General features: G+C 41.5%; 1 protein-coding gene across 6 annotated transcripts in view; it reads right to left on the reverse strand.

The window, feature by feature from the left end:
* Window positions 1-950: 950 nt before the first annotated feature.
* Window positions 951-19,560, reverse strand: part of BPTF (bromodomain PHD finger transcription factor) — a 96,851-nt gene continuing 78,241 nt past the window's right edge. For 3 of the 6 annotated variants that reach the window (XM_083148183.1, XM_083148184.1, XM_083148181.1), the window contains 8 exons: window positions 13,582-13,664; window positions 13,266-13,491; window positions 12,868-13,187; window positions 9,051-9,224; window positions 8,277-8,469; window positions 6,045-6,129; window positions 4,630-4,816; window positions 951-1,864 (listed from right to left, as the gene is read on the reverse strand). In XM_083148183.1, the coding sequence (XP_083004309.1) occupies window positions 1,831-1,864; window positions 4,630-4,816; window positions 6,045-6,129; window positions 8,277-8,469; window positions 9,051-9,224; window positions 12,868-13,187; window positions 13,266-13,491; window positions 13,582-13,664 (1,302 nt within the window). In that variant the 3' untranslated portion in view covers window positions 951-1,830. Of the gene's footprint in view, window positions 2,529-4,629; window positions 4,817-6,044; window positions 6,130-8,276; window positions 8,470-9,050; window positions 9,225-12,867; window positions 13,188-13,265; window positions 13,492-13,581; window positions 13,665-19,560 lie in introns of all 6 variants that reach the window. The other 3 variants (XM_083148186.1, XM_083148185.1, XM_083148182.1) reach the window with 2 other exon arrangements.

Raw genomic sequence — 19,560 nt, forward strand, 5'->3', positions numbered from 1 at the left:
TTAAAATAAACACTCCTATAAAGGAGCGTAAACATTGCTTCATTAACCGTTTCTTTTACAGGTGCCTTTCTACTTTCCATCTCTTTTCCATCTCTATTTATTTCTCTATTTATTTATCTTCTCCAACATTACTTATTATCGCTTATCTTAAGTTTTCCTTATCCTTCTCCTTTCTCATTTTCATTATATCGTTTCTTGGAGACAAGCAGCTAATATTTAAGACACAAGGATGTTCAGGCTTCTGTGCATACTCTTATCTTTGCCAATCCCATTTCAGAGGCACGGCCTTGCTTGTGAATGAACACGAACAATCCCTAGATTACATCCCTTTTAGACTTGATCAGTGTGAAGACCGCATCAGAGATAATAGAAGATGGTTCAGACAATAAATTTACTTTTCTTATGGAGAGTTTCTGGTCCAGAAAGAAAGCAGAAAACCCTGTAGTTTTTCATACATTTCCACATACCTTTTTCACTCCGTCTGATAATACTGTAATCCAGTGGCTGTCAAACCGGGTGCTGCAGGTTGCGGTCCAGCACAAATTCAACTTTAATTTTCAGAGAGAAAAACAAAACCAGTGCTGGTGACTGCCAATATGTGGACAAGCAACCACGATGCTGGCCAACACCACATCACTGAACCCAAGGATAACGGTTACAAGCAATTTACTCAATTTAACATTGTTTGCCAAATATCTCAATTAGAAACTTTAGTAGTAAAAAATATTCATACGGTGCATCCTGATTCAAGAAAGTTCAGGAACCACCGATGTAATCTTTAAAACAGGTTAAAAGATCTGTCTATATAAAATGTGAAACGTGTGAATAGGCAGGCAAAGAAAACTGCCAGAAGATGAATAAACTGAGACTTTTCTGTATGTGGTAAAACATAATATATAACAATTGTGACAGTATACATTAAAACAATCAATCAGTTACTGGCACGTACCTCAGGTCTCTAGAAGAATCTGAACTCCATTTATTATTTCATATACAGCCATATTTTGAGTTTTACATACAAAAGAAAAAAATTTCAACTTGACAAATGTTTACAAAGAAGTTATCTTGAAAGAGAATCCCAACCTGGCAGTTCGAGCGCAGGGCAGTCTGGTTTCTTCGTTCGAAAACAGTGTGTAGTCAACAGCCTTTTTGTTTTGTAATTTAATTTTCTTTGCAAGATAGTCTCTCCCCCCCCACTCCCCCCTCAACATGAACAGAAACGCAGCGGAATAACCAGTTTTGAGTGTGCACAAATATACAGGTAGCATCTCCTTTCATAGAAAGAAAAGACTTGTACTTCTTAGTTTCATTTTTTAATTATAGGAATTGTGTTAAAATACAGGACAAATTAAATGGATACGGTCCAATTTGCCTTTTTTTCCCACTCTTTCATTTTAGAAAATTTTTTTCTTTTTTTTTAATAAGAAAAAATAATTAGTCGACAAACGAAGGTAGCAATAAAAAAGTGTCTCTGAACAATAAATAAATACAGTCAAAAAGTTATCTGTGTGAACTTTAAACCAGCTTCTTCATTGAAGAACATGCGACCTGACACATGGAGCGGGGTCCACTGCATCGCTTTATCCACTGCGCCCCTCGCTTCAGCCGATCTTTTCCTGCTTTGCCGCAAGGATAGATTGATTTAAACCGGAGCAAATAAGAAGGTGAGTGCTGCCCGCTTACCCCATTTTCTTTATCTCCTTTGTCCTTTGGACAAATTAAGCTGAGAATCCTATTTGACTGAGGTGCAATATATAAAGTATCTTGAGCTCTGTTGGCTAACAAGCCAAGTTCACAAGACGGAGTGAGCGGGTTCATTGCTCGTTCCATTTAACAGGCTGACTGCAGCTTGTTGTTATGAGACCTGTACAGTACAGAAAACGTCATGATTTACACAGAGGTACAACTGTCTGATCATCCAATTACAGCTGAGCAAAATCAATGTCTAGTTCACAAAACAATGGTGGGGACACTATGGTTGGATGAAACATGTAATGATCTGCAACTGGAGACCTGCAATAATGATCCAAGAATTGTAAACAGTCCAACCCAGCCATCCATCCACCCACCCACCAGTTGACATGAGGTGATCGACTAATATTTGGCGATCGGAGTACTTGGAAAAACAGGGAAGGAAAAAACAAACATAAAAACAGACATGATGAAAATAAAGTCTACACGTCATCATCTTGAGTGGCTTATGGGATATTCACAAATGATGTCAGGAAAATTATACAATATATGTACAAAATATATAATATGTTACAATGATTGGTGCATGTCTGCAGTCAGAAACCACGGTGGGTTTATACATTTACAGTTCCAGGCACTTTTCCCCCATGTCCTCAGCACAGTATACAAAGTTACATGGTAATTGTTGGAAATGAAGTGTCCAGTGGTGCAGTGTTGGAGAGATGGCAGGGGTAAGACGACATTTTTGTATTGTCTTTCACACAATGCAGAAAAATAAAAACAAATTGATGGAGACAATATCCAACATCCAATGTACTGGCTACAAGAATCACAATCTGCAAGAGAAGAGAGACAGAGCATGCGATGAGATGAGCACATTGTAACATTCCATGACCAATAGGAAGATTCCTCAATGGCCATGACTGATCTATGTACAAGGGACAGTAACTATGCAGAAGGATGTTTGTGGACAAAGACGTAAAGATGAATGAGCAAGGCTTTCCTGTGTCCTCTCCAGAGGCAAGAACCTTTTGCAAATGGTACAGACAATGATTGATAAAAGGGACAAACATGCAGGAGAAAATACATGTAAGGGTGCTTCTCCAGCCAGGGGACATTAAGTAGCAGCTAGGTGGGGCAATAATGAAAAATGTTGTAATACTTACTTATATTGATTATATTGCAGATATCTATCTATTGGTAGCTAGACACAGATATAATGGACTCCAGCAATGCACACTGAGACACCATGCACATATATGCACTCTGTCTTCCTTTCTGCAACGTTCCTGCCACCCAACCACCAACCCGCCTTACAGACAGGGGGAATCAGTCACTGTTGCTGTCGCATTAATGTAAGCGCAGGATTGCGCCACAGAGCAAGCCCTGTGAAGCTTTTGTTCATTTATTCTGGGAAGAACACTCACTCTATATACCCATTTCTTATTCTTGAGGCTACTATAAAAGTAATAGTGCAGCAGTTTGTAAGTTTAGCTGGATTGCGAGTATCAGGCTGTCCTATTAAAGCTAGTTTTTTTTGGTGGGTTCAAAAATTCCCGTTTTCGGGCGATAACCCATGGGATGCGGGATAAGTTACCAGATCCATATGTTCTCGCAGCTCTAAAGGGCGTCTTTTTGGGGATTATGCTGTGCATGCCTGAGTAAAGCATAATCCAGTAAGTGTCAGCTAATCCGGGGAATCAGCAGGCTGGTATCGGGGCCAATAGGGCAGGCCCTGGCAAATTGAATAGCAGCAGTAATTTTCCACAGGTAATAGGATATCCCCCCCCCCCCCCCCCATTTTTGGAGATCAGTAATTAATCCACCTATTTATGTAATAAAAGGATGGTAAAACCCCCACACTATTATATGGCCAACACAAAGCCAATTCGTATTTGCATGTCAACCTACTGTTCACATGGGTGCATACTAGTAGGTTAATAATGAGAATGTGCTACATAAAATGTAGACTGTAAACTTTATTTGATGTTGGTGTTATATAAATTTAGATTAATATATAGACACTTATTGACAGCAGTCAATCTAACCCTACAGTCAATGTACTTAAATAGTTTTGCTACAGGTAAAAGATAACTTCTAGATTGACAATCACATGGCTGACCACTCTTGGTCATACGCATTTAGCTTCGGGCATGGCGCCTCGCTACATTTGGCATATTATAAACAAACTCTATGCCCACTTGCATAGTAAAGCATGAACCAAGTCGATCTAAAGCAACAAAAAAAAACTGTTGACTTTGTGACTGTTGATCACGTTCCTGTCGATCTAACTTTCATTACTATCTAGATGCTGTGAATGAGCTTCAGGCATCTAACTAGACCTGTTTGACCAAGAGTAGTCGACCACGTGATTGTCGACCTAGACGCTGATCTGTCAACAGGATACGAAAGGGAACACATTTAAATGCAAACTAACATTTCTTAAAGCTGTTACCCTATAATTATCAAATTGTAAAATATAGTTATATAAAAATAGTATAACGGTAGCCTTCCCTTATGTTGACTGTGCCCGTTAAAAGCCTATTTGCAATTGTACTATATTACATGTTGTCAGGTCAGCAAGACCGTCTCTTCATGTGTGTTGCATACTTAACATATAGTGCTATATTTTCTCATTAGTCATTTGTTTGTTTGGAAGGAAGAGAACAGAAGAGACCCCAATGTGTTCTCCCATCAATGTAAACAGAAGCACTACCACCATTTCATTATGGAAAGGAGAGAAATCACTGAGGACAACCATGGCTGAGAAACTGTTTTTTTTTTTTATAAAGACAGAACATAAAAATATAAATTTAAAGAGGTTAGTATACATTTATATATACACAAACTCTTAAATGTACACTGGATCGTGGTAAAAATTCTATACCGAAGTATAAGACTAGGAAGTCCATATTAACAGGAAAGACAGTCACTCACCTGCTGGCCTTGAATGCTTTCAATTTCTGTACAAAAAAGGACTCTAGAGTCTCAGCACTCTGATAAAACGTGGACTCACTGGGGTTGTAATAACGACAATTATCAAATATTTTGGTCATGTCAGCAACAAACTCTGTAAGCTTCTTGTAGTATCGGGTCCGTATTCTCTCCTCCATGGTGGACAGATCTACAAAAAAGAATAATAATGTTAACATTTAAAAAAAAAAAATATTGAGACACAGGGGCAAATATTAGGTAGTGTATCTACAATTACAGGGTCAGTTGTACTAACAAACATCTGAAAACAGAGCTTCTCAAATGAGTATGTCAGAACACATGCCACTAGAGGTCTACTCGGCAGAGGGCCAAGTTTAACAAATTACAAAACTGCAGCACAGTCCAATGCAAGCAAACATTTGCAGGGCAACTATACAGAGGTGGAAGCAAATGAGTCATAAACCATTCTGCCAGCACTGGAAAAATCCATCATGTAGTTAATACAAGTTTTAAATTTAACAAGTCTATTAACCAACAACAGAGAAACTTGGAAAAAGTCGGTGCATCTACCATTATGTTCCCACACTAAGAGAGCAGGGGTCTGGAGTCCAGCAGTCAAGTCTACGTGACAAGGTTAATAAACCCCATAACAAGTGCAACCAAGCAAACTCTAATTGACACTGCTGTTCAGGAGCATTCCAGTCTTGTGTTTGTCTTTCCTGTTAACCCACTGAGGGTCATAAAATGTCAATGCTCAGAGTGAGACCCTGTGATGTGAGCTACTGGACTGTGAAAAACTGTCTCCAACTCCATCAGAAAGCCAGGACAGACAACCAACAGTGGCCCGGATTTACCATATTTTTTTTTTTTAGTTTTTTCCGAAACACTCATATTGACCTCAGATTGACAACTAAATCCAGTGCTTGGCTCAAATCCTGTCCCATTCCAAACATATTTACAGCATATACAATACAATACAATAATACTATTGTGTAGAGTAGGCTATGCATGACCAGAAAAGGAGAGAAGGGGAACCAGTGTCAATAACTCTGCACTAACATTTTTACAGTTTAACGCAATCAGTGTAATAACGTCACTGAGATGACCAGTAGTCAATTATAACAATCAGAGATGAAAGGCAAAAAAAAAGTGCTTTTCTTAACTATGGCATCTTTGTTCTCCCACATGCTTGATATACAAGGGGCATAGGGCTGGTGTGGACCCATTAAGGTAATGTCATACAAACCAGGCACACTTCGGTTAGATATATAAACTTTGAGAACTTAATGAAAATTATTTAAGGATTTAAAATACGAATTCCTAAAAAGCTATGCAAACATTCTATAGGCTATTAATATACACTGGAACAAGTCGCATAACGGGGGTTTACTTCTAGAAAATCTTATATACAGACTAACCCATTGGTTCCTTGATAACAACATAATAATCGGGTGCGTCTTCTGGATCCACAGCCTCCAGGAATGGCCAGGCCATTTTGTGTGTCTACAGGAAAAATTAAATGAATAAATATTAAAATACCCCATAAAACATTACTGAGGCATGTATTTACACAGCAAACAAGTAACATTTCATAAAGGACACAGTATGTGCTGCTATATCCCTTTCCTTTAAGAACCACTACTCACTGCGTCCGACAAGCACTGTATTCCATCTCTAAATAGGGCTCACTGACCCGACAGCCACAACATTCTGTTCTGCTTGTCACAGCATTTTCTGGATTTCTCTCATGGCAAAGGAGCACTTTGTTCCTCCATCATGGTGGAAATCAGACAACTTCCTCTCAAGAGCTGGGGTCCTCCAGCTATAGTGCTGAACGCCACTCTTTGTTGGAGCATATCTATTGCAAGTTTTTGGGTGGTTCATGGGGAAAACATGACAGCACTATGCCTGCCTTTGCAGCCAGAGACCTCCCATAAAAATGCTGAAGCGCAGGTCGGAAATGCGATTGCAAATCAATGCAATCACATCACAGGGAGGGACTAGACCTACTTGGTAGCCTTGCCTCATGCTGAATGGCAACCAGCATGCTAGAGAAATCAGTTAATATGTTGCTTTTAGCAAAAATGCGAGTGAACCTGATTCAGGCCTATAGTGCATACACAGTGTAATTCATCAACTTACCAAACTATGGGGCAGATGTATTAAGCCTGGAGAAGAGATAAACTAGAGATAAAGTGGAGATAAAGCACCAGCCAATGAACTGTGTTTAAAAATGACAGTTGATTGTCTGGTGCTTTATCTCCTTTAAACTTATCTCCACAGTTTATCTCATTCAGGCTTAATACATCTGCCCCAATAAATCTTGCATTGTTTGGTCGCTAACTCTCACGGCGTACACACTGCATTATCTGCATTAAAATGTTAAAGACGTCTTCTCATGGAAGATGTGAGGAATGATGTACAGGAGCATACACATTAGATGATGTGGATAATTTTACATCTCAATTTGGGTCATGACAGCAAATCAAACAAGCTTTTGCCAATGAGGTGGTTTAATGGTCTCCCCAGAGCACAGACCAGGTATATGACCTTTAGGACAGTTCCCCTGACAAAACACCCCCCTTTTCCCACTGGAGTACATTCTTACAGTGCTGGAGCTGATCACTTCTACAGATACCCTTCTTTCATCTTAGCAGAGATATAGAGAGAGGGAAAAGTAAAGAATGGAGAAAGAAGTACAGGTTCCCTAGGCCACAGTTCGAGAAAATGTCCTGTTCCCTTCTCAGTACACTGAATAGTAAATGGCACCCAGCTCACTATCTCTGGCAGTAGTGACCAGATGCCTGGTGGCAATCCCTTATAAAGAAGGGAGGCAAATGAAGTGGGTCCCAACAAGTTACTTTACAGCAGGTATATCAGGCCCGCCACCACCATCTCTTTGTACATGCAGCTAAACTGCAATGGAAAGTTTCTAAATAAAAATGAATACTAAAAAATAATGGCCATAGAAAGCAGTGTGCAGAGAACCACCAGTTCCGCTGATAACTTTAGAACCATAGCAGAGTTGCATAGACAGGGAGGTGTTTCAAGTGTTATGTATGGGGTTAACACTCAGCAGGCAAAGCTGAGCCAATGGGCGATTTTGACTAAACCGATATGGCCATAAGCCAAATACACTGTGTGTGTGACAAAATTGCCTTGTATGCACAGTATATTTGGCCGGGCGATCGTAACAACCACGCATCACTATCGCCCACAGTGTACATACAGCATGATTCAAATGAATGAAAAATAATAATGTTAAGATTATCTTTATAAACTTCTCTGGCAATTAAAAACTGTGGTTATAAGACAGATAAAGGAGTGAAACTACCCCTCCACAACTTGCTGTGAATCCTGTATAAATGGCTTAACAGTCACAGAACATTTGGTAACAGTTTACTCACTGCAACTTCTATTTAAAAATCAAGCTTATTCTCATTTTATTTTATATCAGAGTTGAGAAAAACACAGCACTTTCTAACTATACAGTATTATTTCCAGTGTGACAAAATAAGTCTATTTGAAACATTAAACACTGTATGTAAGTGAATATTTTATTCAGTGGCAGCATTTTAACTGATTAGAACCAGTCTATCTTATGTTCTGTGTACATACATTGACAGCAATAAATGTATTAAATACTCAACCTGTAACGATCTCAGGACCCTCTTCAAGCCCTCGTAATCTTTGTCAGTCAGAGGGCTGAGCACAGTCATGGCATCTTCTGTGGATTGACATTCTGGACACACGTATTCATCTATGTACTCCGCTTCGCTTTGTAAAATCCCAACACAGCGCCCGTGAAACCAGTTCTGACAACGATCACAGCCAATGTAAAATCTGCACACACCAACATAAAACACAAAATGTTCACATTTTCTAACGTGGTCACAATTAAAGAAAACATTTAAAAAAATATATTAATTATATAATATAAGCAGTGTAAGGACGTGCACCACACAACCACAACATATAAATCTTAAGTCTGTCTATGGAATTGTTACAGCCAATGCCCCTTAGCAAAGTTGAGTGTTTTTGGTCTGTGCTTTCATAGCTGCAGTACACAGTGCCAAACTAGTAGAGTAGAGAAAGAGGTCGCCGAATGCTTTAGAACAAAGAAGTCCTTTAAAAGCTAATGAAATTCCAGATATGAAGCAGATAAAAGGTACGATGCTCAGCTGTCATTGCTCCAGAAAGCATGCATCACGAATTATATAACGAGAAAGATCGTTTTTATGAGAAATTCCCTCCCCTTGAGATCTGAAGAGCAGGTATATCCCCAATAGCAGCAAGAGGATCAAAGCATGCTCTAGTCAGGTTAATAAGGGTACTGAGCTAAGGAAAAGGTAGGAGATAAGCATCGTATGCACATATCCAACTAGCGCTGTCTAGTTAGTGCAAAAAAGTTCACCAGAACTCACTGTGAATCATCATAAGGTGTTCTGCAGATACAATACAACTCCTCACTGTTGCCCTCTTGTGACCGTTTACAATCATTACAGATGTACACATCCACTTTCTTTGCTTCAGTCTCTGTGATGCCAACACATTCTCCGTGATACCAGTTAGCACAAAGCTCACAGCCAATATAGAACCTAGAACATATTCACAATACAATGACCCATAGACAATAATCCTATTTCAGAGAAAACATCCAGGATAGCACAGGATTTCAAACATTTGTAGTCCGCAACTTCCTTGGTGGATAGCCTGTCACTCAGAGCAATTACTCCATATAGAAAACATCATCAAATAACCTATGTATTTCTTGCTTTATAATGAATGGAAGCAAACGTTCTTTACAGAGGTGATACAACTCCAGCCCGTGATTATGTGTATTTCATTAAATACCCCAAATAGTGAGATGTGCCTCCTGAAATACTTGCAGATTACATTAACACTTTATTTTTATATTCAGAGTCCCTGGGGGTATGCTGGAGGTATGGGATACCAGCCGATTAGGATCCCCCCCCCCCCCCCTTTTAGGCAGCAATCATATACAAAACAAAATCAGGTTGATTTTGGCAAATAAATTATTGCCACTTAAAAAAAAAAAAGTAAATGATTGGTCATCATTTCACACCTCAGACCCTCTGTCTGAATTGACATCTCTACTATGTGCTTCCCAAATTAAAATTTAGTACCTTTTTTGGAAATGAAACAAATTGCATCTGTCTGAAACTTCTGCGCTAAACCAGCCTATTAGATATTTTCGATTTTTACGCTACTGCAGATAAATTTGTGGTATGGGTGTTTTCCAAATCTTGTCATTCAGGTAAGGAATAAAAGAAATGGCATTACTTTAAATAGTATCACCTTATAAGGGCTCCACCAACACTTTATAGATTAACTCTCAGTTAGGGAAAATAAAGGTATACCAATCCCTGTGCTCTTAAGAAAGGTCTCCCTCCTGAATGTAAAATGTGGTGCATGCTACCATTCCATACCTCCAAAGTAACAAAGTTCTAGCTGGGAGAGACCTTCGTGACCTGGGTAGAGTTGTGCCACCTCTGCATAGAAACAGACATCACTACATAAGGTTCATAACGTGGGCTACACCGCATGCAGGACACACAATGAGACATAGTAAAATATATGTTTCAGGATTCAGCAAGCCTGGCATTTGACTGAACTACTCTAGTCTCGCACAAGGGGGATCAGTGGGCAGGCATGTCCAGCACCACTCCTAGTAACACTATAAAAACGCTGAACAATTCTGCTGACCCTGGTTTGTCGGACACTTCCTTATGACACTATACTCTTCCACATATGGCTAACACAACGTGAGAATGACCACCGGTACGCTGGGATGACAGAAATACATCAGCTGGGAAAAATCTGGATAAACGAAGACCAAGGGAGTGCACAAAAGGCTCAGGAGTGACACCTGCATTATTACACAGCACTGTTTCAAGAGGCACCATGCACAACACACAACACAAATGAACAAATCACAAAAATGAGTATGACACATGTGTCGCAGGTGTTTGTTAACATGTAACATAAGCATGGCATGATAGACCAGATGACTGGAGGACCTGACCACATTCTCCATAACTTACCTTTGCCTGCCCTGATACACTTGGCTTTTTATAATACAGTAAGCAGCAGCAGTTACAAGGTTGAGCCAGTGTGTAAAGATAAAATAATTAATGGAAGAGTTAGAAGTATCTTGATGAAAATAGAAACAAACGCGACCCTGTGTTATAACTAAAGCTAAGTACCTGGTCAGCGTAGGTTAGAATAACTTTCCTGGGTAAGCGGTGACCATATAAAGTAGTCACATGTAACTAACTATTAGAAGGAATAGCTGGGTGTACTGGAAGTTACTTAACGGCTGACCTGAAGTAAGACAGACTAGATGCTGTTACTTATGTCCAAACATCATTGAAACTGACATCTTTGTTCACCAATTATACAAACATTATGTATAGTAGTGAAAACATTATGTCATTTATTATATATGACTGACAATAGGTTACATACAAATTTGAGTATATTACTAAATGATCTTTTCTGGTGAAAACTTAAAAACAGTTGTCGAAGAATATAACAAACCCCAAAACACAAACTCAACCAGACTTATGCCACCAGTGGGGCGCTTCACTATGAACATTCTTCTTTTTTTCATGTTATATTTATCAGGCTGATAATACCTGTTTTAGTGATAGAGCTGACCATTTCCAGCGCCGAAACAGTATACTTGTTTTTTATTGTACCCAAAACAAAACTGTTAAAACTAATATCCAGTTGTGTGGGCAGTCCCTGCAGGACTCAAAGTTCCATGTGAAACATTACCCATTTCTAGAAAGTTCTTTTTTACCCGCCTCTTTAACACCTACTTCCCAGGACTTCATCAGCTCCCCCCTCCCTCAAAGGATATGGCACTTTGTGGTACATGGTGGGTGGGGGTGAGTGGATGGAGGTTACAATAGGAGGGGGTGGTGAAATAGTTTCCAAACATGGCTTTATTAATGGTTACAATTTTGTGACTAAATATACCAAGTCAAATGTGTACAAAAATAATACTAACAATTTGTTAGCAGTGGACACTAGTTTTGCAAATCTAACAACACAGAAAACTATGATTTAGGCAGGCACAACCTGATGAATCGTGCATTTTGAATTCGCAATTTCTATGAGAAGCGTACATATTCTAACGCTGTCAACAGAGCACCAAAGCAAATGAAGCTAAGTGCTAACTGCATTAAAGCAATCAACTGAAATACTGAAACATTGAACACAACTTTAGCTGAGGTGCAGCTCAGTCAGGCAATTCTACCTTAGATAATCATCATAAACCACCAAGAAACCAACACTATAAATGACATTTTTATGAAGTGCGCATGGATCAAATAACAGGTATTTGAGAAGTAAATATGTGACAATCCACAAAGGAAGCTGGGTTCACACTAGTCAAATACACTGAAAACATTTGAAAATAAAAGTGTTCTCCACTGACTAGAATTGTTACATCGCATCGTCTGGTGCGTACCTAGCTTGACACAATGGGGTTTATTTACTAATGCTGCGTACACACGGTCCGATTTCCTTTCCGATGTTGACGATATATCGGATCAACATCGGATGCAGATCGCAAGGGTTTTTACCCTTGCGATCCCGATGCGCGTTCACGTATCGGAAGCCAGAAAGTCTTGGCTGCCTTGTCTATATAGTGCAGATCTGCACTATATAGTCAAGATAGGATGCAAATTGGTTGTGTCTTAAGATCCTATCCACGATCCTATCTGATCAGATCGTGGATAGGATCTTAAGGCACATCTAACGTGTGTACACACCATAAGAGTTCTATTTCAGATGATGTTGCTATGGGCAACCAAATCAGAATATACTTCTTATTAAGCACATTTTAGCACAGGGCTGGGCAACACCGGCCCTCCAGATGTTAGTGAACTACACATCCCAGGATGCTTTGCATTAGTTTTGCTATGTGGCCATGCTGAAATTGATGCAAGGCATGCTGGGATGTGTAGTTCATCAACATCTGGAGGGCCGGTGTTGCCCAGCCCTGTTTTAGCAGATAATAGATACAATCTGATTGGTTGCTCATAGCAATATCCCATCTGAAACAGAATGCCCATGTTAGTAAATAAACCCCAATGACTCTGGGGGATTTCCACAAAGGCTCCCCCACCTTCAGTGAAGGAAGGTGGGGATGAGCCCAAAGAAGAGTAATGATTATAAACTAAGTAGTGTACCCTTTTATACAATACTCACTTTGATTCGTCATATGGTGTCTTGCAAATGCAGTAGATCTTGTTGTCTTTCTTGGTATCTTTTGAGGTAGTGGATATCATTTTCTTCTTTTTTGACTTCGAAGAAGGGGCAGACTCTCTGTCTTCCTCTCTCTTCCTTTTATGGGAAGACACAGGGGAAGAAACAGATGTAGGGGAGGTGGGCGTCGTTCTGTGTACAGCTGGTGGAGTTGGTAAGGGCATAGGTGGTGGTGGTGGTGGTGGTAGTGGTGGTGCAGCTGCAGCCGCAAGAGCTCTCTCTTTTTCCTTTTTTATTTTATTCAGGTCTCTCTTCAATTCCTCCTGTAAGCAGTTTAGAGTAGTCAGAAGGGACACAGCTTTAATTCCTTGACCTTTAATGCTAACAGAGAATTACCATACCTGGACCTCTATCTGCAGCTCTTTGTCTAGAAGCGCCCTTTTTTTGAGAATCTCCGCCTTTAGTTGCTCCTTGTGTTTGAAAAGCAGGGCGGACAGTTTGCTTGCATTCTGTTTGCTCTTCTTCTGCTCCACACTCTCCTCCCGCTTTCGCTTCTTAGCAGCCTGTTTCTCTTCTTTATCGATCTTATCCAAAATGTATTTCATCACCTGATTGCAAACAATCATTCTAGAAAGAAATGTTACCACAAATATTAAACACTTGTCAAGTAATGACCATAGAAGTAAAGCATTCCAAGTAATCACCAATGTGTCCTACCTCTGATTTTCCTCCCTTTCCACTGGAGTCATGGTCTTCTTCTGCTTCAAATGCTCAATTACTGCATTCTGCTTCATTACAATCTAAGAAGACATATTACATTAAAAGAAAAGTTGAGGGATGGGAGGTCAAAAACAAATACATTTTGAAACAGTTTAACTATACAAAACCTGTAGGGATGAAAGCTGTCAATCTAGACTTACAAAAAGGCAGTGCATTGGAAGGGCTAAAATTGTAATTAAATTAATTTCCTGGATCAACCACACAAAGGAATGGCTCCTCACAGTACAGGACACATTCCTATACAATTTATGACCGTATGTCCAAATTATAGTTCTAGGTCCAAAATTAAAAATAAATAAATAATTCTGGTTGTCACTTGATAAAACTTTCTCTGATGCATGGTTATAGCTGGTGCTTATGGAGTCTGGGCAATAGAGTTCATTTTTATGGCAGCTCAGTCTCTTTCTCCCCTGCACCCCATGTAGGGCAGGCAGTTTTCATCTAGCAAAGGTCCAAAGGACAGAAGGGAGGAGAAAAGTACACAGAGCATCCAGTGTCATCAGAGAAACGGATATATCCGGTAATAACCATTTGTTTTCTTTATCAGCCATGTGGGACATTGGGACAATATACACTACAGGGAGAAACCATGTCTGTCTCTTAGCTGTAAATAGAAATCTTCATCCAAAACCAGCACCTGCTGGAGGTGAAGGACTCAGTGCGAAGGACCAAGTGGCGGCTCTGAAGTTTCTCTGTGAAAGACTCATGCCAAACAACACAGAAGATTCCCAGTTACCTGGTATAACGGGCAGCAACTGAATGAGGGAGTGGAAGGCTAGCCAAAGTGTAAAGCGTAACAGTTGATTTCTGAACTCATTGAACAATTTTTTCCTGAAAGATTGCCATCATGGAGCTGCCCAAGATCATGGAGCTACTATGAGGATGGTCCCGCAATCTTGGTGATCCATGAGTCAAGGAAGGTAGCCAGTATACCATAAAAGAGGTGTAAAAGTCCATTAAAATGTGTTAATTTAATTAAATTTGTTCATAGCACTGAAGCCTGATATAGGATTAGCTGTCAAAGTTTTTAAACTATGCTTGCACTTAGCACCAAGACTGTAGTCCATACACATACCGCACTACCCATTTCCAGGATTTTGGTGTGAAAGGAGCATCAGAAAACTTTGACAAAGAAACCACCACCTTGTCAGTGAATGGGTTACTGCGAATATTGCAGCCTTGACTATGATAGAACAGCAAGTGATGGCTGATTTAGATTGTTTTTTAAGTGTCTGTGATTCCAAAACTTCAGACTGCAGGGAGTTCTTCACTTTCAGCTTTGCTTGGTTTCTCCTACAGTCCTATGTGGTGTAAACGTAGTTTTACTCTATTACAGTTGGCTACGTTTGAAACTCTCGAGAAGCAGGAATTAAAGAAAATCTTAGAAAATGCCCATCCTTCTGACAATAGCGTCTACAAGGAGGGTCTACAAAAATGGATCTTGGCGCTTCTCATATCACATTTTTCAAGATCACAGACTTAAGCTGCCCATACACTAGCCGATTTTGGTCCGATTTCGGCCAGATCAGTCGGATCTGGCCGAAATCGGACCAAAATCGGCTAGTTTTGATGCCCCCTCAGATCCCATGCGCGGTCCCGTGCGCATTGGATCTGCGTCGGGTGGTCGGACCTGCTGCACGTCCGATCACCCGACTTGGGACCTAGTCTGTAGTGGTAGTGGGGCGGCGGGGTGGGCGGCAAGTGCAGGGTCCGGGGCGGCTCTGCAGAAACACTGCGCTGGTCAGCGGCGGCAGTGTTTTGAAAACAATTTAAACGATAGGCCTGCCGCTAATTGGCTGAGGGAGAGAGCGCTCCCAGCCAATCATCAACGAGGTCGCTGATTGGTTGAGAGCGCATCCTCTCTCGGCGGCCAGCCTATAGTTTGAATTGTTTTCAAAACAATGCCGCCGCTGACCGCACGGTCTCTGCAGTGACCATCCAGCCAGACACTGTGGAGACTCCTGCCCGCCCTGGACCCCATCCAGCTCGGACTCCAGACCCCCTGCAGCTCCCCGGGAATTTACATGGGATAAATCGCATGCAATTTATCCCATGTGAAAAATGGCACATCAAGTGCCAAATCGTAGTGAGCTCTCCCGGGGAGCTGCCGGAAGAGCTCAGAGGAGATTAGATCCGACTTGTCTTTCAGACAACTCGGCCTAATGTATGGGGGCCTTAAGCCCTTCATTCTGCTGAAGGTTATCTAAAAAATTTGCCTCTACCAACTACTATTGTTTCAGTACTTCCATCTTTATACCATTTGCTAAATTTGTTAAATGTGACTCAAGCCATGAGCATCTATATCTCTCATACCTCTGCTCTATGGAAAACAGATGGCTTGCTCATGATTTACAATTCCCAATAACAAAGCTGGCCAGCAAAAAAAGCAAACTTCTTCCCACTGGCTTTGTACAATTAATTATTCCCCATCTCCCAGGGTAAGCTGGTATTGTCCACAATATCGACTCATTCCGCTAGGTCAGTGGATGCCTCATGGACTGCATTCTGCTAGTCAGCTTTGTTGTGCTGATACCTTGTCCTCAGTCACAATTTATATGTACTTTTGCATCAAAAGAAGCAAGTTTTGGGCGCAGGTCGCTGCAGGTTTCCACAGTGCCTACATGCCTTTAATAACAGCATTGGGACGTTCCCAGCATATCCCATGTCCTCCAGTGAATAAAAGAGAAAACTGGAATTTGGTACTTAATAGTAAATCTTTTTTCTCAGATTCCATGAGGCACACTGGACACCCTTCCTGCGCAATTATTTAGTTATGTTTATGCAAACTTTTTGTTTGATGTTGTATGTTATTGTTGGGGACTTCCTCTCCCTATTCTTGTTTCAATCCTATGTCTCGACTTCGCTTAGTTAATCTTAAAGTTCAGGTGGGTTATAGAGGAATAGTGTTCACTGTAGGCTTCTTGCAGGGTACTGTGTGGTGCTCATTTTTTAAGCTTCTAGATGTGCCCTGCCCTACTGTGGCTGCCCCCACTGTACTGACAAGCCGCTGAAGACCTTTCTATCTGCAGCTATCAGTAACCGCTATTTCAGCTTCACCCCCTCCTCCGACTCGCCGATTAACTCAGCTGAGAGCAGCGTGTCAGCTCTTCCAGGTGCACCCTGTCCTCTGCCACACTGACACAATGCTCAATTACTCTGCTGAGAGTGGCATGTCAGCTCTTCCAGCCACCCCCACCAAGGTCTCTTAACCGCTTGAACCTGGGATCACTAGAGGAAGAAACCATGTCTGTCTAATTAAAGATCCAAAGTGCCACCATATATACCCTAGCATATATACCTATGAAATCAGAAAGCAAGGATTATACTCACGATAATACCTTTTCTTCGGAATACTTCATGGCAGCCATTACATTGGGTTCATCCCTCTCTCCTCTCCAATTAGACAGGTAGTTTTTTCCCCCCAGGATCCAGCCCCTCCTCTATATAATCTGACACCTCCCCATTGACAATAGTCTTTGACTGTCTCCGTCCTGATCCTAGGGAAAAAACACAAATAGGGAGGGCCAAAAAATTTTTGGGCTGCCATGAAGTATTCCGAAGAAAAGGTATTATCGTGAGTATAATCCTTGCTTTCTCCTTCATACTTCATGGCAGCCATTACATTGGGATGTACCAAAGCAGTAGGGTGGGTTATACTATACCTCAAGCCAAGACTTGCTTAAGAATTTCACTTCCGAAATTAGGGCTTGCGACATCCAACGCATAATGCTTGGAGAAGGTATGCAAGGAAGACCAGGTGGCCGCTTGACAAATCTCCTTAGCCGAAACTTTGGCCTCTCTTGCCCATGAAACCGCCATTGCCCTTGTTGAGTGAGCCTTAATACCCTCAGGAACTTCACGACCCACTTTCTTGTAGGTAAATGCAATTACCTCCTTTAGCCACCTCGACATGGATTGTTTTGACGGAGCCAACCCTTTCTTCGCCCCCCTGGGGAATCACGAATAACGCTTCTGACTTCCTGAACCCCGTTGTCCTGTGCAGATATATCTTGATAGCCCTCAAGACATCTAATGTATGCAATTTTTCCTCTTTCTTCGTCAGAGGATTTTGGAAAAAACACGGCAAAATAATTTCTTGACTTAAATTAAATGAAGAAACCACCTTGGGTAGGAAGGATGGTCTGGTCCTCAGCACCACCCGATCCGGGAAAATCTTTAAATACTGCTCTTTAATACACAGTGCATGAATCTCTCCCACTCTCTTCGCTGAAGTTATTGCAACTAAAAATAACATCTTCCACGTTAGGAATTTTAACTTAGCTCTGTCCAATGGCTCAAACGGAGCCTCCATAAGTCCATTCAAGACTAAATTAAGATCCCACTGGGGGACTATTGACCTAACCCTAGGCCGGATTTTCTTGATAGCTTGACAAAATCTTTTAATTAAACTATGCTCTGCTAGTTTCTTGTCCAGTAGAATACTCAGCGCCGAGATCTGAACCTTGAGTGTAGACACCGAAAGCCCTTTGTTAAGCCCATCACAAAGGAACTGTAACACTTGGGGTATGTTTGCTCTAGGGAAACTGAACTTGCCTCTTGACCATGTCGCGAACACCCGCCATATTCTATAGTAGACTTCTGATGATACTTTCTTCCTTGCTTGGAGAAGCACCTCGATGACCTCTGGAGATAAATTATTGTCTCTCAACTGTCGCCTTTCAATTTCCAGGCCGCTAAATTCAATTTGTGAGGCTCTTGACAATTGACTGGGCCCTGCCTGAGCAAATCTTGAGTCACTGGAAGAAATACTGGGCCTGCAATCGCCATGCTCTCTAACATGGGAAACCAAGCCCTCCTGGGCCAGTAGGGCAGTATGGCTATGACTTGGACCCCCTCCGATCTGACCTTCCACAATGTCCTGTGAATGAGAGAAATTGGAGGAAACACATACCCCAGGTGAAACTCCCATCTCTGAGACAGGGCGTCCACTCCACTTGACCCCCAAGTCGGGTAACGAGAGTAAAATTGTGGAAGCTTCTTGTTTACTGCTGAAGCCATGAGATCCAACTCTGGCTGACCGAACTGCTCCACTATTCTCCGGAAAACCGACTCCTTCAGTTCCCATTCGCCCGGAACCACGCTTGTGCGACTCAGATAGTCTGCGAGCTGATTGTCCTCCCCCAGTACATGGAGCGCTGATATTGATAGCAGATTCTCCTCGGCCCAACACATGATGTTTCGAACTTCTTCTAAGAGCACGTGACTCCGTGTACCTCCTTGTCTGAGCTGATTGTCCTCCCCCAGTACATGGAGCGCTGATATTGATAGCAGATTCTCCTCGGCCCAACACATGATGTTTCGAACTTCTTCTAAGAGCACGTGACTCCGTGTACCTCCTTGTCTGTTGACATAGGAGACGGTAGTAGCGTTGTCCGAGAAAATGCGCAGGTGCGCACCCTTGATATCTTCGCTGAAGAACTTCATTGCTTTCCACACGGCTCTTAGTTCCTTGTGATTGGAGGAAAACTCTGACTCGCGAGGGGACCATAGACCTTGGCACGTTTGTCCAGACCATGAGCCCCCCAACCCATGGCGCTGGCGTCTGTGGTGATCACCCTGTAAAGGGGGCTTGCTAGTGAGGACTTTCTTGGTATTAGTTGATAGGCTTCCCACCAAACTAGAGAATCTTTCACTGAATCTGAGATTTTTCTTTTTCTTTCCTGCGGCACCAGCCTTTTTGTGTAACCCAGAAGGGACCACTGCAGAGGCCTCATCCTCCATCTGGCCCATGGGACTATGTCCACCGTAGACGCCATCATCCCCAAAAGGCTCATTGCTGACCTGAGTGGTATGTGTTCCTCCTTGTATATCCTCGAGATTAGTCGTTGGATCTTTTCGCATCTCTTTATGGATAAGGACATTTGGAATTGTACCGTGTCCACCAGAACCCCCAGA

This window comes from Crinia signifera, chromosome 6 (assembly GCF_055691185.1).
Source record: "Crinia signifera chromosome 6, ASM5569118v1, whole genome shotgun sequence".
In the NCBI taxonomy this organism is placed as follows: domain Eukaryota; kingdom Metazoa; phylum Chordata; class Amphibia; order Anura; family Myobatrachidae; genus Crinia; species Crinia signifera.